Consider the following 26,113-nt stretch of genomic DNA (forward strand, 5'->3'; position numbering starts at 1 on the left):
CGTCACCAACTCCCAGAGTTCACTGACTCACGTCCATCGAGTTGGTGATGCCATCCAGCCATCTCATCCTCTGTCGTCCCCTTCTCTTCCTGCCCCCAATCCCTCCCAGCATCAGAGTCTTTTCCAATGAGTCAACTCTTAGCATGAGGTGGCCAAAGTACTGGAGTTTCAGCTTTAGCATCATTCCTTCCAAAGAAATCCCAGGGCTGATCTCCTTCAGAATGGACTAGTTGGATCTCCTTGCAGTCCAAGGGACTCTCAAGAGTCTTCTCCAACACCACAGTTCAAAAGCATCAATTCTTTGGCGTTCAGCTTTCTTCACAGAGAGCAAGAAAGTTCCAGAGAAACATCTATTTCTGCTTTATTGACTATGCCAAAGCCTTTGACTGTGTGGATTACAATAAACTGGAAAATTCTGAAAGAGATGGGAATACCAGACCACCTGACCTGCCTCTTGAGAAAAAAATAAAGAGGTGTACTTAAAAGAAAATAAAATGAATGTACATTAATGGATATTTTAAAATTTTTGGTAAATTTTAATAAAGTGTTTTGCTTCATTTGCTTAAGACATGACACATGAACTGAGTTCCCCGCCCCCACCATGATGTCAACCTGATGGGATGTTTTTGTCATTCTTTGGCCTGGGGTGGGGCCTTGATGATGAGGCTGCAGAAACAGGACCGGGAGGCTTCTCTGAGATAATACTAACAGCCCTTACATGTGTATATTCTTCAGCGTTTACAAAACACAATCGCAGATGCTATCTCCCAAGATGTTCATCTCATCTCTGTGACTTAGGAATTCTTAGCCCCATTTCACAGAAGGATAAGTACCTAAGGCAGGGTGGGGCTGCAGACCTCAGGCTTGTGCTGCAGTGTGCCCTCTTCTGGATCAAGTGGCCGTCCACTGTGGATTGGAAACTCTGAAGTCACGCCTAGGAGGCAATACTATCTGAGCACCTTGATAAAATGCTGATTCCTCAGCCCCACCAGGTGTGGGTGGAAAGTCACTAGGTCTGGAGCAAATGTCAAGCATCTGCATTTTTATCCAGTTTACCTGGAGATTGGCTCCCTGGTGCTCTGAGAAGCAGCAGAAGGGAATGTTCCTGGAAGTCTTGACAAGATCAGCCAGTAATAAATCTCTGATAGAGCTAAATCACAAAGCGGGGTGCAGGAGACAGCATGGAGGGGTGGAGGTAGATCAGAGTAGCAGCTTTTTTAATTTTTTGACCGAGACACACTGGCTAATGGGATCTTCCCTCCCTGATCAGGGATTAAACCTGGACCCTTTGCAATGAGGGCTTCCCTTAGTGACTTAGCAGCAACCCGCTCCAGTATTCTTGCCTGGGAAATCCCATGGACAGAGGAGCCTGATGGGTTACAGTCCATGGAGTCATAAAAGAATCAGATACTACTTACAGACTAAACAACTAACAACAGCAATAACCTTGGCAGAGAAAGCCCCAAGTCCTAACCAATGGACCGTCAGGGAATTTCAACACCTACGTAAGTGTCTCAAGAGTGGTTTGGCCATGCAACAAGCCAGAATGTGTGCATTAATTTCCAAACATCTCCCTGTGGCTCAGCTGGTAAAGAATCCACCTCCAACTTGGAAGACCTGGCTTCAATCTCAGGGTTGGGAAGATCCCCTGGAGAAGGGAAACGCTACCCACTCCAGTATTCTGGCCTGGAGAATTCCATGAACTATACAGTCATGGGGTCACAAAGAGTCAGATACAACTGAGCGACTTTCACTTTCAAAACATGTATGTATGTGTATGTATATCTATATCGCAACCCACTCCAGTACTCTTGCCTGGAGAATCCCATGGAGGAGCTTGATGGGCTACAGTCCATGGGGTCACAAAGAGTCGGACACAACTGAGCGACTTCACTTCATACATACACATATGTATGTATGCATGTATATGTATGTATAGGTTTCACTTATAAGAAGTACTTGGAGTAGTCATACTCATAGAAACAGAAAGAAAAATGGTGATTGCCCAGGGATGGGAGGAGGTGGGAAGGTGATGGTAAAAATTCTGGAGGGGGATTGGTGATGGTTACACAAAAGTCTGAATATACTCAATGCTATTGAACTACACACTTAAATGTGGTTTGAATGGTACATTTTATGTTATGTGTTTATTTTATCACACACAAAATATATAAATATGTGTGTGTGTTAAGTCACTTCAGCCATGTCTGGCTCTTCATATCTGGCCACCAGGCTCCTCTGTCCATGGGAATCTCCAGGCAAGAATATTGGAGTGGAAAAAAAAAAAATATTGGAGTGGGTTGCCATGTCCTCCTCCAGGGGATCTTCCTGACTAGGAGATCAAACCCACATCACTTTATGTCTATATATATAGACATAAGCCTATATATATAGGTTTCCTATATATATACATATATATACACACACATTTAGAACACAAATGAAAGAAGCATCTGAGTCCCTTACACACCAAAAAAGAAAAAAGGCCAACAGTGCAGGAGTAAAATTATTTTTGAACTCAACTCCTTACTTGCTTGCAAATATTTGTTTAATGGTATATGCCAGGCACAAGTCTAAGGGCTGGGAATACAGCAAGAACAGTAAGACAAGGAGATTCCATACCAATTGAAAAAATGATAATAAACTAAAAAGGAAAGCAAGAAGGCTGAGCACTGAAGAATTGATGCTTTCGAACTGTGGTGCTGAAGTAGATAGACTTCAAGAGAGTCCCTTGGACAGCAAGGATATCAAACTAGTCAATCCTAAAGGAAATCAACCCTGAATATTCATTGGAAGGACTGATGCTGAAGCTAAATCTCCAATCCTTTGGTCACTTGATGCAAAAAGCTGACTCAGTGGAAAAGATCTTGATACTGGGAAAGACTGAGTGCAGAAGAAGGAGGCTTCAGAGGGTGAGATGGTTGGATGGCATCACTGACTCAATGGACATGAGTTTGAGCAAGCTCCCGGAGTTGGTGATGGACAGGGAAGTCTGGTGTGCTGCAGTTCATTGGGGTTGCAAGGAGTCGGACATGACTTAGCGACTGACCAACAACAGGAGATGCTGGTAGAATTAACTATGGCTCAGTTGTTTATGCTTCTTGTAGGTGGCTACTCATAGTTCCAATCCTCTCTCCACACTATCATACTGAGGCTAGGCTACTGGAGGAGTGCTGAAATAAATGGAAAACCTCACCCACATCTACCTCAAATGTTAATTTGCGTATGACTCATTTGGGGGCTCCAGTTAAAGTGTGGATTCTGAACCAGCCAGTCTGAGGTGCTGAACCTGAGATTCTGCATTTCTGTCCACACCTCTGGGCCAGCAGTTTTACTATGACTGTTGAGGCTTGTGGTTCCCAGCCTTGATTGTATCTGGGAATCACCGGGGAGCTTAAAAAGAAGCCTGATGTCTGGACCTCACAGACAGAGAGTGCGGGTTTTTAAGGCTGGAGTGTGGCGGGGGGTTAATGGCATTTTTAAAGGTCCCAATATTCTAACCTGCCGCAGAGATGGAAAAGCAGAGCTTTAAAAATCATCCACGGAGCTTTTTTTTTTTTTTTTTTAAATGTAGGTTCCCAGGTAGCTAAGTGGTGAAGAATCCGCTTGCCAAAGCGGGAGAGGTGGGTTCCATACCTGGGATGGGAAGATCCCCTGGAGGAGGGCATGGCAACCCAATCCAGCGTTCTAGCCTGGAGAATCCCATGGACAGAGGAGCCCATGGGGTCGCAAAGAGTCGACAAGGCTTAGGGACTAAACAACATGTTCTAGGATAACAATTCCTAAAGCCTTTGATTCTTTTTGGAAAAGGTTCCCAAAGAAATGTGCGTTTTAGCAGGCACCCCTAGAAGCTCCACTGCCCGTGAACCGCATTCAAGTGGGAGCGCTCCCCCTGCCCCGCTCCAAAGGATGCCCGAGGCCAGCGATTATCTGAATCAGATACAGCGGGTTTGGACTCCAGGCTCGTTCAATAGCTGCATAATTGCAGGTAAATCACCTTAAAACAAAACAAAACAAAACCTTATTTGCCTTTCCCACTAAGGTTAATATAGTGTGCGGCTATTTCTGAAGAATAGATTCCACAAGGGGAATTTCTGTATCAAGAAGAATTTGTTTGCAAATTTCAACAGATACGAAAATTCATTCAAATGCATTCCTCTTTGCATTCCTAACACTGTGGAGAATTCTTTTTATCACATACGCACCCCCACAGGTAAATCTTTCAAATTCTTGCCATCGACCAGTGGAAAAATGGGATCCCCGTTGTTGCTTTCGTTCGGATTTCCCTGTTGAGCAGGGAGGTTGAATTCTCTTCATTCATTATTTATTTTAAAATATTTACAATTTGCCTGGTGTGCCTGATTATCCCTATTGTCGGTAAATCCTTCGACTTAGTTTTCCTTTCCTCCGCTATAGAATGGAGGCAGTACTATCTCCCAAGGCGGTTGTGAAGATTAGAAGAGATCTCACGAATATACAGTGCTTAGTATAGGAGTGGATGTACAGTAGGCGTTCCAGAAATGTTTGCCTTTGAAACTCGCGCAGGAGCCCCTCCTACCGCGGCCAGCAGGTCTGAGCCCCAGGCAGATTCATTCCACCCGAGGGAGGGGAGAGGGAAACAGGGCTGGAGGTGGGAGGTAATTAACAACGCGGAGGTACCAGCTCCTCTGCGCAGCGCGCACCATTCGCGCAGCGTCCGCGCTCCATCACATCCTCACTAAAGTGCCCTCTGTCCAGTTCGCCTTCCTGCATCTGCCTCACAAAGGGACAAGCCACTGGACCGACTAGGTACCACCCAGTCAAACCCCACGGTCCGCGGAGCTCCAGCCTTCCCTCGGTGTCTTATCGCCCCCATGTGGTCAATCGGAGCTCTCTTCCTCCCCGACCGGTCTTTGCACCAATTCCTGGCGCCGCTCCCGGCTGCGCAGGAGCCAGACTTCAGACTGCGGGCCAGAGAACAGATGTCTCATTCACATACCTTTGGTCTCCAAACCCTCTGGCCACCCTGCGCCCCGGCTCCCCGCGGAGTCAAACCAAGGAAGACTCTCAGGCTGCCCTGTTGACCTTAAGCTTAGAGTCAAAGTTCTGAAAGAAAGGGGGAATTTTCAGCACCACCCCCGCACCTGCCTGGCCCCACAGGGTAGCCCCACAAGGCAGCCCCACACCCCTTGGGTAACAAAGGGCGTCTCTTGGTTACTTTAAGAATAACCACACTTTCATCTTAACCTAACACATTATCCTCGTAACATCAACTGTCAGCCTCTGATCTTTGTCATATGTATATTCAATGTCTGTAGTTTTGCAGAAACAATATGAAATTTATAAGCTACATATTTCACTTTGGGATCTTTCCTGCTTTCATCTCTTGTTTCCTTCCTTTCTACTCCTTGAGGGTAGTTAACAGCCAGGGGTTCTTTCTCTACTTTCCTCTCTCCCCCATCAGGTAATGGTAGATTTGCATATATACACTTTTGTGTGACTGTTTAACTCAAATTATGTCACTTAATCCTCATAGTAACGCTGCAACAAATTATGCCCATTTTATTTATTTACTTATTTTTGACTGTGCTTGGTCTTTGTTGCTGCTCCGGCTTTTCTCTAGTTGCAGGCAATAAGTGGGGATTAGTGTTCATTGCAGTGTGCGGGTTTCTCATTGCAGTGGCTTCTCTTGTGGAACATGGGCTCTAGGGCACTCTGGCTTCAGTAGTTGCAGTTTGCAAGCTTGGTTGCTCTTTGGGCTGGGATCTTCCCAGATTAGGGATTGAATCCCTGTCTCCTGCATTGGCAGGTAGATTCTTTCCCACTGAGCCACCAGAGAAGCCCTATTTGTTTACTTCTATTGTTGTTTTATTTTTTGGCAATGCTGCAGGGCATGGGGGATCCTAGTTCCCAGATCAGGGATGGAACCCCAGCTCCCTGCATTGGCAGTGGGGAGTCTTAATCACTGGACCACCAGGGAAGTCCCAAATTATACCCATTTTAGAGCTGAGGAAACTGTTATGATTTTGTTTTCATTTCTATTTATTGAGTGCTTACTACCTGTAGGATTCTGTGCTAGACGTTATATATCTTATCCCCTTGATCTTCACAACCTGTTACTTGTAGTTGTGGAAACAGATTAGAGAGCTCAAGGAAAATTATAATAAACAAGTAAATAGTAGTACAGCTGATTGTGACTACAAAGCAGTCTCTCTTATTACCTGTCACTCTTTGAAATTGCCCTCTGGATTGAAGGAAATTCAGAGAAGTGAATCAGTAGTGGGATGATAAGTGGATTATTACAAGCTTCCTGTTATGTGACTGTAGTTATTTTAACAATGGTGTTGGTTCCTTATGGATAAAACTGCCATGAAAATATCTGAGTTGCCGAGGGCCCAGCAGAATTAAATGAGACCATATCACGTCTGTCTAAATTGTAAAGAGCAGGACACAAAGATGAGATCAATTAAAATAGTGGAAATATAGTTTATTGGTTTCCTTTTTCTTGTTTTATTAGTTGATTATTATTTGATATTTGATAATTTTATTTTTATTTACTTGTTTAGTTTTGGCTGTGCTGTGTCTTCATTGCTGTACAGACTTTCCTCTAGCTGTGGTGAGCGGGGGCTACTCTCTAGTTTCGGTGCCCTGGCTTCTCACTGTGGTGGCTTCTCTTGCTGCAGAGCACAGACCCTAGGTCTCCCAGGCTTCAGTAGCTTCGGCTCCCAGGCTCTAGAGCACAGGCTCAGTAGTTGTGGTGCACGGGCTTAGCTGCTCCGTGGCATGTGGAATCCTCCCGGACCGGGGATTGAACCCATGTCCCCTGCATTGGCAGTCGAATTGTTTATCACTGAGCCACCAGGAAAGCCCTTGAATGTTGTTAATCCTGAAAATAGTGCATCTGTTGAAAGAGGTCAAATGATGGTTGAGATGAAGATTGGAGTTAATTATCTCTTCCCTTGACCCTCCTCCCCTCCTCCTCTCTCCTGAGATAACCAGTGTGGTGTTTGGTGTAGGTACTTCTAAGCTTTATCCCGATGAAAAAATTCCATTTAAACAGATATAGAAGCCATTCCATTTGGCTGCAATCGTACTACTCACACTCCTCTGCAACCTGGAGATTTGTCACTTATCTGCTTCACAGACATTTAATCATCCCATCTAGGCTGCTGACTCATTTGCAACATGTCAGAGTACAAATGTATCTTCATCTATTCAGCCATTAGTCTGAGTATTTCTTCAAAAGATCCTTTTGAAGACAGAACATCCTTTCCCCTTCATTACTTCTCCGTTATCAAAGCCTCTCCCTGCCACTGGTCAAATTTGTGACCTTTCTGGGGAGTGCAAATTTCCTCTGTCTCCTGAAAGCACCTGAGTTCTGACTAGTGAACTCTGCGTTGTCTGGGATCCTCTTCCTACTCGTGTTTTTGCTGCTAGCAACAAAGCAGATGCCAAGGTTGAGCTGATCCCAATCTTGCTGTTATCCTCCCTGACATATTCTCTGAGTGAGCTCTTGTTGTATGCGACTCTTTGCAACCCCATGGACTGCCTCACGCCAGGCTTCCCTGTCCATCACCATCTCCCAGAGTTTGCTCATTTCATGTTCATTGAGTTGATGATGTCACACAACTGTCACACGAGTGTATGTTCCTTGGTTCTTGTCTCGTCACAACAAAGAATTGGAGTGACGGACATTAAAGCCCCCTCGGCATGTCACAGCTCTCGGGTCTTGGATAGACCGTATTATAGCTCTCAGGTCTCGAAAGGACCGTGTTATAGCTCTTAGACAAATCAGTGTTACAGCTCAGTGTTACAGCTCTATTTTATTTAGAAGATAGCAGGAAAATCCATCTTTGAGGTGTGAGGGCACGTCGATCTAAAGACGCGAAGAGAAGAGCGCCCCAGCGCATGCGCAAGAGAGAGCTAGCTTTGGTTCCTCTTTTATTATGTTTTTCTCTCCCTGGGCCTGCCCTATGTCAATTGGGCCAGCCAGGAGTGTTGTTTGTTTTACCTGAGGTCCTCACTCTGGTCCTCGGACCTTCGTTTGTTCTATTTTCCCGGGCTTTTCCCTTCCTTGTCTTTTAGCCACCGCCATTTTGGACTCTTTGTCCCTATGCTACCTACCTAACACACCCATCTCAACCTCTGTCACCCCCTTCTCCTCCTGCCCTCAATCTTTCCCAGCATCAGGGTCTTTTCCAGTAAGTTGGCTCTTTGCATCAGGTGGGCAAGGGATTGGAGCTTCAGCCTCAGCATCAGTTCTTCCAATGAATATTCAGGGTTGATTTCCTTGATTTCCTTTAGGATTGACTAGTTTGATCTGCTTGCTGTCCATGAACAGTATGAAAAGTGTGAGTTCTAAAAGTCCTTATCTCCCAATTCATCCCAGCCCCCTTCCCTTCCCCATTTGGTATCCATACACTTGTTTGTCTGTTCTCTGTGTCTCTATTTCTGCTTTGCAAATAGGTTCATCTGTACCATTTTTCTAAATGAATTGTGAGATTGGGAATGGCATATATATACTATTGATACTGTATATAGCATATAGATAACGAATAAGAACTTACTGTATAGCTCAGAGAACTCAGTACTCTGTGGTGACCTAAATGGGAAGGAAACTTTTTAAAAAGGAGGGGATATTTGTACACATATAGCTGACTCACTTTGCTGTACAGTAGAAACTAACACAACTTTGTAAAGCAACTATACTCCAATAAAAATTGATTTTAAAAAGTTAAAGTAGAACTACAAAAAAATCGTAAAATAAAAGCTCCCTTCTTTTCAGGAGGCAGAAGACAGGGAGCCTCCCACTGCAACAGCCCCTGGAGAAATCCTGCCATAACCAGCACCAAAGAGCGATGACAGAGGAGCGGCCCCGGGCTCCCGGGAGCCAGCCCAGGTTTAATCCCTGAACGAGGGGCGTCTTCTGGCCCCACAGACCAGGCTCAGGCCCTTTGCCTTGGAGCCAGCCCAGGTTTAATCCCTGGACGAGGGGCGTCTTCTGGCCCCACAGACCAGGCTCAGGCCCTTTGCCTGGGAGCCAGCCCAGGTTTAATCCCTGGACGAGGGGCATCTTCTGGCTCCCACAGACAAGGCTCAGGCCCTTTGCCCCCTCTGCTGGGTGAAGGCCCCCCGCCCCTCTCTCCAGTCCATTCTCTTCCTCACTTGCCACAGGGATCTTAAGGATCACATCACATCTGAGCCTCCCTGGCTCAGAAACTTGGAATGGTTTTCCATTTTCTCCTGACTAAAGCCCCAGGTTTTTTTGTTTGTTTGTTTGTTTTTAACCACAGAGACCTGGGAAATCCATTATTTTCAAAAGGCAGCAATCTGTCCCCAAACCACCTCCTCCTTCTTTTAGATTCTATGGAAGTTTCTGCACCAGAAATCCAAGAGCCTGGGAAGGGAGGTAGGAGGGAGGTTCAAGAGGGAAGGGACATATGTATACCTATGGCTGATTCATGTTGATGTTTAGCAGAAACCAACACAGTACTGTAAAACAATTATCCTTCCATTAAAAATAAATAAATAATAAAACAAACCTTAAGAAAAAAAGAAATCCAAGAGTCATCTTTTTCTCCTCTACCACTTATTCACTGACTTTATTTTTTGGGGCTTCAAAATCACTGCAGATGGTAACTTCAGCCATGAAATTAAAAGATGCTTGCTCCTTGGAAGAAAGTTATGACTAACCTAGATGGCATATGAAAAAGCAGAAACATTACTTTGTGGACAAAGGTCCATCTAGTCAAAGCCATGGTTTTTCCAGTAGTCATGTATGGATGTGAGAGTTGGAGTATAAAGAAAGCTGAGTGCTGAAGAATTGATGTTTTTGAACTGTGGTGTTGGAGAAGACTCTTGAGAGTCCCTCGGACAGCAAGGAGATCCACCAGTCCATCCTAAAGGAAATCAGTCCTGAATATTCATTGGAAGGACTGATGCTGAAGCTGAAACTCCAATACTTTGGCCATCTGATGGGAAGAACTGACTCATTTGAAAAGACCCTTATGCTAGAAAGATTGAAGGCGGAAGGAGAAGGGGACGACAGAGGATGAAGTGGTTGGATGGCATCACCGACTCGATGGACATGAATTTGAGTAAGCTCAGGGAGTTGGTGATGGACAGGGAAGCCTGGCGTGCTGCAGTCCATGGGGTTGCAAAGAATCGGACACGACTGAGGGACTGAATTGACTTACTGACTGAATTATTCACTTAATTCCAGTGTCCCTGGCCTTCCTGCCTCAAAAATAATTGTCAAGTTCTTTTTATTTGTCTCCACTTCCATTACAGAGATCTCACTTTCTCATTCCTCCCCTCCCCACCAAGCCTTTGACTGGGTTTTTCCTCCTGCCTTCCCCATTTTTCTTGTTGCACTAGTCCGAGCAGGGAAAGCAGCAAAAGAAGCTACTCTCTTGCTCTAAAGAGGGATGCTGAGCCAAGGATGAGGGATGCTAAAGCTGTTGGAAGTAGCCAGTACATATTGCCCTAGGTTTATTATTTTAAGTCATTGTCCACTTGAGGAATTTAAAAGTAGCTCATGGCAGAGGCATTATGGGATTTGTGATGGTTGAATTTTTTTATGTCTGGCATGTGTAAGTCAGTCACTGTGGACCTGCTTGTTATGTTGTTCTCATGATGTCTGGAGGAGAGGGAATACCTTTACAGGTGGAAGAGTGTTTTCTATTCCAGCTCTCAACTATAGATTTGCCTCAACTTACCATGGAGTTACATACCCATAAACCACTAAGTCGAAAATGCATTTAAATCAGCCAACCTTCTGAATATCATAGCCTCATCTATTTTAAATGTGCTCAGAATATTAGCCTCAGTTCAGTTCGGTGCTCAGTAGTGTCCGACTCTGTGATTCCCATGGACTACAGTACACCAGACTTCCCTGTCCATCACCAACACCTGGAGCTTATTCAAACTCATGTCCATGGAGTCAGTGATGCTGTCCAACCATCTCATCCTCTGTCACCCCCTTCTCCTCCTGCCTTCAGTCTTTCCCAGCATCAGGGTCTTTTCCAAGGAGTCAGTTCTTCACACCAGGTGGCCAAAGTATTGAAGCTGCAACTTCAGTATCAGTCCTTCCAATGAATATTCAAGACTGATTTCCTTGGGACTGACTGGTTTGATCTTCTTGTAGCCCAAGGGACTCTCAAGAGTCTTCTCCAACATCACAGATCAAAAGAATCAATTCTTTGGTGCTCAGCTTTCTTAATGGTCCAACTCTCACATCCATATGTGACCACTGGAAAAACCATAGCTTTGACTATATGCACCTTTGTTGGCAAAGTAATGTCTCTGCTTTTTAATATGCTGTCTAGGTTAGTCATAGCTTTTCTTCCAAGGAGCAAGTGTCTTTTAATTTCGTGGCTTCAGTCACCATCTGCAGTGATTTTGGAGCCCAAGAAAATAAAGTCTGTCACTGCTTCCATTGTTTCCCCATCTATTTGCCATGAAGTGATGAGACCAGATGCTATGATCTTAGTTTTTTGAATGTTGATTTAAGCCAGTTGTTTCACTCTCCTCTTTCACTTTCATCAAGAGGCTCTTTAGTTCCCCTTCACGTTCTGCCATAAGCATGATGTCATCTGCATATCAGTCAGGCAAAATCTTCTAACAGAAAGCCCCTTTATTATTTTTAGTTACCCTGGGTCTCTCATTGCTGTGGCAGGCTTTCCTGGTTGTGGCGAGCGGGGACTGCTCTGCACGCAGGCCCCTCACTGCAGTGGCTTCTCTTGTTGCTGAGCACAGGCTAGGTGCACGAACATCAGCAGTTGCAGCACACGGGCTCGGTTGTTGTGCCCCTGGAGCTCTAGAGCGCGGGCTCAGTAGTTGTGGCTCACAGGCTTAGCAGCTCTGTGGCATGTGGGATCTTCCTGGATTGGGAATTGAACCTGTTCCGCTGCTTTGGCAGGTGGGTTCCTATCCACTGAACCATCAGGGAAGTCCTCGTCTTTTTAGTATAGTATTGAAAGTAAAAAACAGGATAGCTATCTGGGTGCAGAATGATTTTAGGTGTACTGGTTGTTTCTCTTCCTAACTGTTTGGTTGAATTCCCAGAATCACTAGAGAATATGTCATGCAATGTATCACTAGCTCAGGAAGAGATCAAAATTTTAAATTCAAAGTACAGTTTCTACTGAATGTATATCACTTTCGCATCACTATAATGTCCAAAGATCCTGTTTGAAAGGTCTGTGAAAGTGAAGTGAAAATTGCTCAGTCGTGTCTGACTCTTTGTGACCCCATGGACTGTCCATGGAATTCTTCAGGCTAGAGTACTGGAGTGGGTAGCCTTTCCCTTCAGGGATCTTCCCAACCCAGGGATCAAACCCAAGTCTCCCACACTGCAGGCAGTTTCTTTACCAGCTGAGCTATAAGGGAAGCAAGCCCCTGAAAGGTCTGTATTTACTTCCAAACTTCTTGGGAGAAGAAGTGAAAATGAGCCCCCTGGTGGCAGTTATGGTAGTTGCAGGACTAGAATCTGGAGGGGCAAGTCTCCTTAAGACAAGTGCCTTACAAATCTAGTTCTGGAAAGAGCAAACGTCCCTGGAAGTGATCCAGAAGACATCCAGAGTTCCTGCTTTGCCCTTGACTTACTCCAGGAGTAAGACTGAGTCACTCCATGACCCGTGGCTGCACTGGAAGCTTGTTTTGTCTCCACTTCCTTGGAGAAATACAATCACTTTTGGTGTAAATGCTTCCATAGGAAAGTATCAGTGAGAAACAATCTGGAAAAGGAAACTGTCTGGAACACCCTAAATCTCCACTTTTCTGTTCTTCTAGGAGGCAAAGGGCAGGCTAGGTAGCTCGTTTTCAGAATTTCTCACAGTCTTCATGACCTCTGGACCAGTACTCACTGTGAGGGTATTGCTTTCCTGACTGGGGGAACCTGGAAGCTGGAAGCCGTGTGCATGTGCTTTCTCCCAGCACAGTCTATAAGCTGTGTGGCTTCCCCATGGGACCCCAACCCTGCAGGGGTGGGGGATGTAACCCACTTCAGTGAAAAATGGAGAAGGTAGTAGGCTAAAGCAACAGCATCAGGCAGAGCCAAATGGATGCTCAGTGTCCAGCCCACTTTTCCTCTCATTTAAATTAAACCCCAAGATCTCGTTCCTTTAGAAAACTTCCAGGATTTGAGATTTTTAAATCTGTTTTTAACATTAGGATTGTTGAACCATCTTTTCTCCTTCACTTTGCAAATAGTTATTTATTGCCATGACTGGTACATTTCTTTTCCTCCTCATTTGGCTATTCCTGAGGGCTGCAGCTATGTCAGTTACACGCTGTTTTCCAAATCCAATTTGACAAATAAGTGATCAAGTACCACACCTTATGCTGGATGCTGATGGGATTACAAGAAGGGGTACCCTTCTAGGATCTCAGCTATTAAGGAGATTTATTTGTACCAGTTACTGGCTCAGTTGCATCCTGTGGGGCAAGTCTGGAGGGAGGGGGCTTGGAAAGGTGTCAGAAAAGCAACAACTTGAAGGAGGAAGAGGTAGGGTTTGGAGTCTAGAAAAAGAACTCTGGGAGACAATGCAGGAGACTCCATTCTGGTGAGCCCTGAGGAGTTGTCAGGTTCTTGTGGCCCAGCCCCTGAGCTTCCAACACTGCTTTCCTACTGATAGTCAGCAGAAGCACAGGCAGAATTAAAATGAAAGAAGGGGGGCTGGCTTCCCTGCTGGTCCAGTGGCTAAGACTCTGAGATCCCAATGCAGGGGGCCAGAGTTCCATCCCTGGTCAGGGCACTAGATTGGCGTGTGTTGCAACAAAGATCACAGACCCTGCGTGAAAGTGAGTGTTAGTCTCTCAGTCATGTCCAACTCTTTATGACCCCATGGATTGTAGCCCACCAGGCTCCTCTGTCCACGGGATTTCCCAGGCAGGAATACTGGAGTGGGTAGCCATTCTCTTCTCTAGGGATCTTCTAGACCTAGGGATCAAACCCGGGTCTCCTGCATTGCAGGTGGATTCTTTACTATCTGAGCCACCAGGGAAGCCCAGGTTAGATACTTGCAAATCCTTAAGACAGTTTGGTATGAGGGAATAGACAAAAACCTTAACTAGGGATTGGAATTCCTGAGATTTGGTCCCAGTTCTGCTCTAACTGGCTGTTATCAAGGGGCAAATCACAGCATCTTTCTGGAAATGAGTTTTACAATAAGAATGGTAATAACATCTGCCATGGTATTTTTATAACTTTTAATTTTATTATTATTTTAAAATATAATTTTATTTATTTGACTGCACCAGGTCCCAGCCTCAGCAAGCAAGATCTTTTTTTTTTTTTTTTTTTTTTTCAGTTGCTGCATGTGGAATCTGCAGCTCTCTGACCAGGGATTGAACCTGGGCCTCCTGCACTGGGAGCTTGGAGTCCTAGTTACTGGACCACCAGGGAAATCCCTAAATAGCTAGCTCTCAGGATGGCTTTGAAGGTCAAACGGTCTGCAGCTGGAACTGAGTTGGCAGACTGGGAAGAAATCAACAGGATCCCTCGCTGGGGTGATGAGGAAAATAGTAACTGAAGCAGGCTAAGAGAGGAAGGGAAAAAAAAAAAAGAGTTGAACTGGCTAGGAGCCAAGCAGAACAGGGAAGAAAGACAGAGATGGAGCCTCATTGAGCAGTGAGAATCTGGGAAGAGCACACAAAGATCTGTGACGTGTGCCCAGCTTACACACTGCTCAAACTCTAGGTAAGATGGAAACAATCATGCATTTGACCCCTGAAGGTTGTGTCTGGCGAGTTTGTGCCTGCCAGCTCTGCATGCCACATGCCTCCATCAGACACATCGTGATCCCAACACAACTGGCTTTGCCGTAGCCTTTGGTCTGCACAGCCTCCCTTTAGGGTAGAATGGTCTTTATGTCTCTGGCACAGAGTAGAAACTGAGCTACTGTGTTTGGATTATGAGTCCAGTGAATTTTGAAAAGGACTTGGTCCTGTCAAGTCTTTGGGAGAGGATGAGAAGATGCCTGTTTAGAACAGGTTCAGTTCAGTTGCTCAGTTGTGTCCGACTCTTTGCAACCCCATGAACCCACAACACGGCAGGCCTCCCTGTCCATCACCAACTCCCGGAGTTTACCCAAACTCATGTCCGTTAGAACAGGTTAGGAATGTTTTCTTTCTATTGTTTTAAATTAATTTTTCTTGGAGTATAGTTGCTTGAAATGTGTTAGTTTCTGCTGTATAACAAAGTGAATCAGTTATGCATACATGTATATCCCCCTTTTGGGGTTTCTTTTCCATTTAGGTCACCACTGAGCACTGAAATAGAGTTCCTTGTCCTATATACAGTGTGTGCGTGTGTGTCTAACTCAGTTCAGTTCAGTTCAGTTGCTCAGTCGTGTCCGATGCTTTGCGACCCCATGAATCACAGCACGCCAGGCCTCCCTGTCCATCACCATCTCCCAGAGTTCACTCAGACTCAAGTCCATCGAGTCGGTGATGCCATCCAGCCATCTCATCCTCTGTCGTCCCCTTCTCCTGCCCCCAACCCCTCCCAGCATCAGTCTTTTCCAATGAGTCAACTCTTCTCATGAGGTGGCCAAAGTACTGGAGTTTCAGCTTTAGCATCATTCCTTCCAAAGAACACCCAGGGCTGATCTCCTTCAGAATGGACTGGTTGGATCTCCTTGCAGTCCAAGGGACTCTCAAGAGTCTTCTCCAACACCACAGTTCAAAAGCATCAATTCTTCGGCGCTCAGCTTTCTTCACAGTCCAACTCTCACATCCATACATGACTACTGGAAAAACCATAGCCTTGACTAAATGGACCTTTGTTGGCAAAGTGATGTCTCTGCTTTTCAATATGCTATCTAGGTTGGTCATAACCTTTCTTCCAAGGAGTAAAGCGTCTTTTAATTTCATGGCTGCAGTCACCATCTGCAGTGATTTTGGAGCCCCAAAAAAGAAAGTCTGACACTGTTTCCACTGTTTCCCCATCTATTTCCCATGAAGTGATGGGACCAGATGCCATGATCTTCGTTTTTTGAATGTTGAGCTTTAGGCCAACTTTTTCACTCTCCTCTTTCACTTTCATCAAGAGGCTTTTTTAGCTCCTCTTCACTTTCTGCCATAAGGGTGGTGTCATCTGCATATCTGAGGTGATTGATATTTCTCCCAGCAATCTGGATTCCAGCTTGTGTTTCTTCCAGTCCAGCGTTTCTCATGATGTACTCTGCATAGAAGTTAAATAAGCAGGGTGACAATATACAGCCTTGATGTCCTCCTTTTCCTATTTGGAACCAGTCTATTGTTCCATGTCTAGTTCTAACTGTTGCTTCCTGACCTGCATATAGGTTTCTCAAGAGGCAGGTCAGGTGGTCTGGTATTCCCATCTCTTTCAGAATTTTCCACAGTTGATTGTGATCCACACAGCCAAAGGCTTTGGCATAGTCAATAAAGCAGAAATAGATGTTTTTCTGGAACTCTCTTGCTTTTTTGATGATCCAGCAGATGTTGGCAATTTGATCTCTGGTTCCTCTGCCTCTTCTAAAACCAGCTTGAACATCAGGAAGTTCACGGTTCACGTATTGCTGAAGCCTGGCTTGGAGAATTTTGAGCATTACTTTACTAGCGTGTGGGATGAGTGCAATTGTGCAGTAGTTTGAGCATTCTTTGGCATTGCCTTTCTTTGGGACTGGAATGAAAACTAACCTTTTCCAGTCCTGTGGCCACTGCTGAGTTTTCCAAATTTGCTGCCATATTGAGTGCAGCAGTTTCACGGCATCATCTTTCAGGATTTGAAACAGCTCAACTGGAATTCCATCACCTCGACTAGCTTTGTTCATAGTGATGCTTTCTAAGGCCCACTTGACTTCACATTCCAGGATGTCTAGCTCTAGGTGAGTGATCATACCATCGTGATTATCTGGGTCTTGAAAATCTTTTTTGTACAGTTCTTCTGTATATTCTTGCCACCTCTTCTTAGTATCTTTTGCTTCTGTTAGGTCCATACCATTTCTGTCCTTTATCGAGTCCATCTTTGCATGAAATGTTCCCTTGGTATCTCTAATTTTCTTGAAGAGATCTCTAGTCTTTCCCATTCTGTTCTTTTCCTCTACTTCTTTGCATTGATCACTGAGGAAGGCTTTCTTATCTCTCCTTGCTATTCTTTGGAACTTTGCATTGATGCTTGTATCTTTCCTTTTCTCCTTTGCTTTTCACTTCTCTTCTTTTCACAGCTATTTGTAAGGCTCCCCAGACAGCCATTTTGCTTTTTTGCATTTCTTTTCCATGGGGATGGTCTTGATCCCTGTCTCCTGTACAATGTCACGAACCTCATTCCATAGTTCATCAGGCACTCTATCTATCAGATCTAGGCCCTTAAATCTATTTCTCACTTCCACTGTATAATCATAAGGGATTTAATTTAGGTCATACCTGAATGGTCTAGTGGTTTTCCCTACTTTCTTCAATTTCAGTCTGAATTTGGCAATAAGGAGTTCATGATCTGAGCCACAGTCAGCTCCTGGTCTTGTTTTTGCTGACTGTATAGAGCTTCTCCATCTTTGGCTGCAAAGAATAAATCAATCTGATTTCAGTGTTGACCATCTGGTGATGTCCATGTGTAGAGCCTTCTCTTGTGTTGTTGGAAGAGGGTGTTTGCTATGACCAGTGCATTTTCTTGGCAAAACTCTATTAGTCTTTGCCCTGCTTCATTCCATATTCCAAGGCCAAATTTGCCTGTTACTCCAGGTATTTCTTGACTTCCTACTTTTGAATTCCAGTCCCCTATAATGAAAAGGACATCTTTTTTTGGGTGTTAGTTCTAAAAGGTCTTGTAGGTCTTCATAAAACCGTTCAGCTTCAGCTTCTTCAGCGTTACTGGTTGGGGCATAGACTTGGATTACTGTGATATTGAATGGTTTGCCTTGGAAATGAACAGAGTTCATTCTGTCGTTTTTGAGATTGCATCCAAGTACTGCATTTTGGACTCTTTTGTTGACCATGATGGCTACTCCATTTCTTCTGAGGGAGTCCTGCCCACAGTAGTAGATATAATGGTCATCTGAGTTAAATTCACCCATTCCAGTCCATTTTAGTTCTCTGATTCCTAGAATGTCGACGTTCACTCTTGTCATCTCTTGTTTGACAACTTCCAATTTGCCTCCATTCATGGAACTGACATTCCAGGTTCCTATGCAATATTGCTCTTGACAGCATCGGATCTTGCTTCTATCACCAGTCACACCCACAACTGGGTTATTGTTTTTGCTTTGGCTCCATCCTTTCATTCTTTCTGGAGTTATTTCTCCACTGATCTCCAGTAGCACATTGGGCAGCTACTGACCTGGGGAGTTCCTCTTTCAATGTCCTATCATTTTGCCTTTTCATACTGTTCATGGGGTTCTCAAGGCAAGCATACTGAGGTGGTTTGCCACTGAGTGTCTAACTCAGTCATGTCTAATTCTGTGACCCCATGGACTGTAGCCCACCAGGCTCCTCTGTCCATGGAATTTTCCAGGCAAGAATATTGGAGCAAGTTGCCATTTCCTACTCCAGCGGATCTTCCCAACCCAGGATCTGAACCCTTGTCTCTTGTGACTGCAGCATTGTCGGGCAGATTCTTTACCACAGAGCTACCTGGGAAGCCCTGTGCTATGCAGTAGGTTCTCATTAATTATCTATTTTATACATAGTATCAACAGTGTATATGTGTCAAGTCCAATCTCCCATTTCACCCCTTGGCCCTTGACGTCCATATGTTTGTTCTCTACATTTGTGTCTCTATTTCTGCTTCGTAAATAAGATCATCTATGAGGAATAGGTTTTCTTGAGAGTAGGGTGATGACTCTTTTGAGACCTTTGATCCCATTTTAAAATCTGAAAAATTCCATTTTGGAGCTAGTTCCCTCAAATAAGAATCAACCATAAATCATTTCTAAAAGTTTTATTAAACCATTTAGACTTGAAAGAAGTCAGAATAGTTAACACACTTTTAAGTGCGTTCTATACACCACCAACCCAAATGGATTGAGTTCAGAATTTTTATAAATAAAAAATAAACTTATTTACAGTGAAAAATAAAAAATGTTAGCAAGTTAGATGATTAAACTGTTATCTACAATCAGTTCTGAGACAGTATCAACCTACAGTATTACATTTAAGACATTTAAGATTTCATTAGATTTAAAAAGTCCGTAATTGAAGCAGTTAGTTGTAATATATGATTTGTTTCTTACTACGGCTTTTTTTCCTTCCCCGAGCCAGAATTTTTGACCAATTTACACAAAAAGCTTCATTTTTCTTTTATTGGAGGTAAAAGTACAAAAAACTCTTAAAAATCTTTCTCCCTAGAACTATCTGAGGAATAAAGCTATTTAATGCTACAAATACTCTAGAAAACTAGCTATATAATTTGTGCTACTTGTCCTCCAAAATAATGCAGCTTCCTAATTCACCCACCAGGGACAAAAATGGAGTCAGCTTTGTTTTGAAATCAGTTTTAAAACTTCCACTATCTCTCTAGAAAGTGTCTTTCTAGAACAATATGGTTACCACCATGTAGGGACTTTCATTTTTCTGTACTATAAAAATATTTCCATTTTATAATTCTCTCTGTACATTTTAGGGACTGGTTCTACCTCCCTAGGCAAAACGTGAGGACAGGATGCTTGGCCAGCCAGTTTCAACAGACCAACGAGGGAAAGGACCGCACGTGACAGGACCTCCCCTAGACTGGAGCGAAAATCAAAAGTTGGCTCAAATGAGGTGTGCGCTCCAAAATCCAGTTTAAAATCTGATTTAGAAAAGGCAGCCTATAATGCAATCAAGTGGAGAACCATATTTTCAAGTTTGCGATTTTGGAAAAGCAACATTCCTTTGAAGCAGGCTATTCTGTTGTCACCTATTAGGGGTGCGAGCGGAACTTAAGGCTAATTGCTGGGCAAAGGGCTGTGGGGGCTGCTGGAGTGTCTTGAATGTTTCACTCCAGGCGAGCTCATGGAGCGAGACCTCTGTCTGAGGACCGTCTTTCCCGGAAACTCCAAGTCCTCGAAGATCGCGTTTTCAATGATGCTCGCAGCTTCTGGCCGTTCAGTAGCGGATGGGGACAGCATGTCTTGCACCATGGCATACTGAAAGATAAAAACTGTTTTGTGATCAAGGGGCCACTAAACCACTGCCTAAATCAGGAGTCTGCCAAATATTATGTTTCTATAACTATGTTAAGTTGGTGAGCCAGTTTCTCTTTTTTTCTAAATTAACTTTTATTGGAGTATAGTTGCTCTACACTGTTGTATTAGTTGTGTTGAATGTTGTACAACCTGGGTTTCTGGCATTGCAGGTAGATTCTTTACCATCTGAGCCACTTGATTCTATAGGGAATCAGTTATAGGTACACATATATCCCCCTTTTTTTTGGATTTCCTTCCCATTTAGCTCACCACAGAGCACTGAGTAGAGTTCCCTTTGCTATACAGAAGGTTCTCACTGGTTATCTATTTTATACATAGCATCAGCAGGCTATGTATGTCAAGCCCACTCTCCCAATTCATCCCACCCCATCCCACCCACCTCACCTCACCCTCCCTTGTCCATGTTTGTTCTCTACGTCTGTGTGTGAGCAACTTCTCAACTCTGCCGCTGAAATACAAAAGCAGCCACAGACCGTACGGAAACAGGTGGGCCTGCCTGTGTTCCCATGAAATTTCATTACCAATACAGGTAGCAGGCTGGATTTGGCCTGTGGGTCATAGTGTGGCCAAGTCTTGCTCCAAATACACATGGACTATTTCAGGTTAATTGGTTGTTGCCTAATATAAAGGGCCCTAAATCACATCTCTGAAACACAGTCGGACCTTTAAAAAAGATTCATCTTACAACTGCTTGTGAATGTACAATTACTTCAAGATTTCAATTAAAAAATAATCATACCAAATAGAGACACGGAGAAGGGGCACGTGGACACAGAGGGACAGGGAGGATGGGACAAGCTGGGAGAGGAGCACTGATGTGCACTCACTACCGTGTAAAGGAGACAGCTAGTGGGAAGCTGCTTATAGCACAGGGGAGCTCAGCTCAGGGCTCTGTGATGACTTGATGGGTGGGATAAGGGGGCAAACAGAGGGAGATACAGGAGGGAGAGGATATATGTAAATGTATAGCTGATTCACTTCATTGTACAGCGGAGACTAACACAATACTGTAAAGCAATTATACCCCAATAAATAAAGAGAAAAATAAACCATGCCAGTGGTCAGGACCTAGCCCCTTTTCCTGATTTTTTTCGAACCACTTTAATATAACACATAGTCTTGTGAGTCCCCCAGGAATTGATTCACCACTTTGCAAAATACACAACAAACTAATTTTTAGTAAAATAAGCTTCACTTTAAGTTAGCATATCTCTATATTGTTATAAAGTTCATTTTTAATGCAACCCTTCAATATACTTAAAATACTGAAAGATCAATTAGACTTTTTCCAATTTGATAATTAGCCACAAATTTTAATTTACTTCAACTGAATTTACTAAGAAAATTTAAGATCCATCAATGTGTAAATTTTAAAGTGATGTGTTTGTGGACATAATATAAATAAACAAAAACTTCAAAGGGAAACTTCAAAAGTTCATTACACACAGTTTTCACCATCAAGACCATTTAACTTTCCCTTCCCACTATTCTGAATCATTTACTGTTTCTCTGAGGGGTATAATTCCAACACACAAAATCAGGGAAAATGAGGGATTTTTTTTTAAGAAGCTGTTTTTTAAGATCCGTCTCAAATTCACTAAGATAAAGAAATCAATGGCCTGATTATAACGGCAACGTGATTCCTATGAAGGTGGGCTCTTTAGGTTCAGCCTTACTGAAAGGCACGAATATGCTCAATTGCTCAGTCATGTCGCTCTTTGTGACCCCATGGACTACGTACAGCCTGCCAGGCTCCTCTGTCCATGGAGTTTTCCAGATAAGAATATTGGAGTGGTTGCCACGATCGAACCTGTGTCTCTTGCATCTTCTGCACTGGCAGGCAGGTTCTTCACCACTGAGCTACCTGGGAAGCCCTACTGAAAGGCAAGGTTGTTACAATCCCCGAATGGGCTGTCATGCAGCATGGAGCAGACTCCTAGCTGCCACAACAGGGACTGAACTCGAACCCCTGCAGTGGAAGGTCACACTCTTAACCAGGGAATTCCCCAGCCTTTGGTTTTACAAGTTGTATGTTGTTGGGATCAGGTCACTTTCCTCTGTAGACCTTAGGCCTCCTCATCTATAAAACTCAGAAACTGATAAGCTGACTGCTGACTTCATGTCCTAAGTAAGATTTTAAAGAAAATAAAAGATGAGAATTATACCAACCTCACGAGGGTATTTTTGAGTAAATAGTGGTGGAAATTTGAGATCTCTTACATCAGTTAGGATCTGAAAAGAAAGAAAAGTGTTACTTATCTTTAAATCCATTTTGATATGTGGATCTATTTAAACAGAGATATTTTTTGATACTGTAAGAAAGGCTGAACATTAAGCAGATGGAAAATTTATCAATAGCTTTTCCTGACTTGATAATCTACACATCAGTGCTCCCTGGGCACAGATTTACCTGCCACCAAATCACCAAATAATTTACATATATTAGAACTGTACATGATCCTGACATCTGGATTTTAATTGAAAATGGACTGATCTGCATAAAAAATAATTCAATCATTCATGAACACACATTTGTGTTCTTAAGTGGGTAACTTTTTCTACTAGTCACTAATCACTTGTATTTGACATAAAAGGACATAGTGTTCTTTTTGAGTGAAGAAAACGAAGTCAATTGTGCTAAATTCTGAATATAAAAACTAAACTAGCTTTTTGGGAACTCTTCATACAAACAGGATAACAGTGTCTACTTTGTATGATTGCTTTGAGACTTAAATGAGGCAATTCAGGCAAACTATGTGGCACAGTGCCTTAAATTCCTTTAAAACATTTATTGCTTATTTATTTTTGGTTGCTCTGGGTCTTCGTTGCTACGCTTGGGCTCTCTCTAGCTGCAGCGACTGGGGGCTATTCTCTAGCTGTGGTGTGTGGGTTTCTCACCGTGGTGGCTTCTCTTGTTGCAGAACGCAGGCTCTAGGCACATGGGTTTCAGCAGCTGTGGCTCCCAGGCTCTAGAGCACAGGCTCAGCAGTTGTGGCTTGGGGGCTTAGCTGCCCCACAGCATATGGAATCTTCCTGGACCAGGGATTGAACCCGTGTCCCCCGCATTGGCAGGTGGATTCTTTACCACTGTGCCACCAGAGAAGTTCCTGATACTCCTTTTGTAATGAACCAGTTTTGAGAAATGAAATAAAGCAAGTATGTCTTTATATTTCTTGACAAATAAGCTAAAATGAACTTAAAAACATGAACTGGGTTGGCATTGTCACTTCCCACTGAAGGAAAACAGGAACTTCACTAGAAGAGTCTATGACACAGGCCACAGAAGGGAGCGCCTCACCTGCTAATAGGTAGGTCATACCAGTGTGCAGATGGATGCTTGAGTCTTGAATCACAGAATTTTTAATCCCATAACATGTTTTTTTTTTTTTTTAACCTGCTGCCCTTTGAAAGACATCATTAAGAAAATGAAATGGGAAGCCACTGGCTGGAATAAATTAGTCATAATACATATACTTGGCAAAGGACTGGAAAAGATGATCAAGGTCATGAGTCATCAGAGAAATGCAAACTGAAACCACAATCGGATTGTACTGCACTCCTATCAGAATACCCAAAAAACGTAAAGACTAAAACCTAAGTGTTGATAAGGATGCCAAGGACCTAGAACTCGCCTACACTGTGGGTGAGAATATAAAATGGCACTTTCTTATACAGTTAAACCACTTACACACAATTTGCCAATGCTACCTCCTAATTCCCCAAGACTAATGAAAAACAGATGTATGTCTACAAAGAGACCAGTTTACAAATGTTCACAGCAACATCCACTTTATTCACAGGTGTTTCCAACAGGTAAATGGACACAGGAACTACGCATAGATACCATGGAATGTAACTTAATAAAAAGGAGAAACTGCTGACACACTGAGTAATGAATGAAACTTAAAACCTTTAAGGTGAGTCAAAGAAGGCAGACAAAAAAATGTATATACATGTATGATTCCATTCATATGAAACTTTCTAAGACAAAATAGATTAGTGGTTGCTTGGAATCAGGATGGGATGAAAGAACAAAAGGCAGCTTTTGGGGATGACAGAAATATTCTGTATTTTGAATGTAGTGGTCGTTACATGAAGCTTTAAAAGTATCACAATCGCATAAAAATGGACAAAGTGGGTACACTGTACTGTATGTAAATTACACCTCAATAAAATTAGTTTTTTGAAAAACATCTTGGTCAAATCACTGAATAGTCTCTTTTACATTCACTAATAGAATCTCAGAGGGGTTCTGGCTAAACAAGGCAGGTTTTCTGGAATTCCCTGATGGTCCAGTGGCTAGGACTCTGCACTCCCACTGCCGGGGGCCTGGGTTCAATCCCTCGTCTGGGAACTAGATCCCACATGCCACAACCAAAGATCAGAGCTCCTCTGTGCTACAACTAAGATCCAATGCAACCAAGTAAATTTAAAAAAAAAAAAAAAGAGTAAACACTGCAGATTTTTTTTCTAACTACATTTCAAAGTAAACATTTTCACTAAAACAACTGCAAAGAAAGGGAAAACATTTTAAATGTTTAAAATGAGTGCAGTAGAAGTAAAGATCACATCTTTAGAAAGAGCGAGAAAGTAGATGGAAACAGAGTGTAAGTACTTTAGCTCAACAGAGAAAGATAAACCAGGGTGCCCGTGAGGGATAAGGCCAACAGATGGGGAATTGCTCAGCTGTGTGGAGCCTGCAGGAGGTGGGGGTGAGGGAAGAAGATGGCTGTAGGAGAGCTGTCGGAAGTTCTGTATATGGAGTGATATTATATACCCCCATAGGACACAGAGGGCTTCCCCGATAGCTCAAACAGTAAAGAATCTGCCTGCAATGCGGGAGACCCAGATTCAATCCCTGAGTCAGGAAGATCCTCTGGAGAAGAGAATGGCAACCCACTCCAGTATTCTTCCCTGGAGAATCTCATGGACAGAGAAGCCTGGCAGGCTACAGTCCATGGGATCGCAAAGAGTCAGACAGGACTGAGCAACTAACGCTTTCACTTTTCACAGGACACAGAGGTTTGTTCTTCAAAGAAACTGAAGCAAGGCATTCCAAACATAGGGCCAATACAGAGGCATGAGGATGAGTCGGGGGTGGGCATGAAAAACAGAACAAGTGAAGATCTGCAACAGTAAGACACTCTCCATCCCCCATCCATCCCAATTCTTTCTCAGGAGGGAGAATGAAGCTTCTTCTCTGGAGAGAATGAGGAAAGTCCAAGAGATGCTAACATGTGAGTGCTCTCCCCCACCGCCACCCCAAAGAAAGAACTGGATCATAACACTTAACAGTCGTGTCCATTTCAGGTTGGTTTTTTTTCGGTTGCATGGCTTGCAGGATCTTAGTTCCCTGTCCAGGGATAGAATAGGGGTCCACAGCAGTTGAAAGCTCTGAGTCCTAACCACTGGACTGCCAGGGAATTCCTTTTTTATTTTTTAATGTCCACTTCTAGTTACCATTTTAGAGCACCACTCTTAAATATGAACAGACAGGATTGTCAACACATGAAACACACACACAAATCATTACAAAACTCAGAGATATTAGTAGGGAGAAAGTAAGTGTGACTATAAAGGGGTAGCAAGAGGGATGGAACAATCTAGCCTGCAGTGTTGGTTACAGAAACCTATATATGAGATAAAATACCATGTAGCTATATGTAATACAAAGTACCAATGTCAAATTTATGTTGTACTATAATTATGTAAGATGTAACACTTGGGAGAAATTGGATGGAGGGTATCTCTTTGTGTTATCTTTGCAACTCTCTGTGCATCTACAATATTTCAAATAGAAAGCTAAAAAAAAAAAAACACGAAAGGAAAGAGACAGTATGGGGGAAGAAATACATACATACATATAACTGAGATTCTCAGCAATATGAAGAGACTGAATTCATGTAAAAAGAGTGCAAATACTACAAAAAAGGAACAATCTTAGACGATAAAAACTGAATTGTCAAAGGAATTAGGAAAGTTAGAAG

At 43.3% G+C, this 26,113-nt stretch overlaps 1 protein-coding gene across 1 annotated transcript in view; it reads right to left on the reverse strand.

Annotated features, from left to right (window-relative positions):
• Positions 1–18,865: 18,865 nt before the first annotated feature.
• Positions 18,866–26,113, reverse strand: part of EIF2AK3 (eukaryotic translation initiation factor 2 alpha kinase 3) — an 82,103-nt gene continuing 74,855 nt past the window's right edge. Inside the window, exons 16-17 of the mRNA XM_069580365.1 lie at positions 22,296–22,358; positions 18,866–20,066 (exon numbers count right to left, since the gene is read on the reverse strand). Coding sequence (XP_069436466.1) covers positions 19,866–20,066; positions 22,296–22,358 — 264 coding nt within the window. The 3' untranslated portion in view covers positions 18,866–19,865. The remainder of the gene's footprint in view (positions 20,067–22,295; positions 22,359–26,113) is intronic.

Source organism: Ovis canadensis, chromosome 3 (genome assembly GCF_042477335.2).
Source record: "Ovis canadensis isolate MfBH-ARS-UI-01 breed Bighorn chromosome 3, ARS-UI_OviCan_v2, whole genome shotgun sequence".
Taxonomy (NCBI): Eukaryota; Metazoa; Chordata; class Mammalia; order Artiodactyla; family Bovidae; genus Ovis; species Ovis canadensis.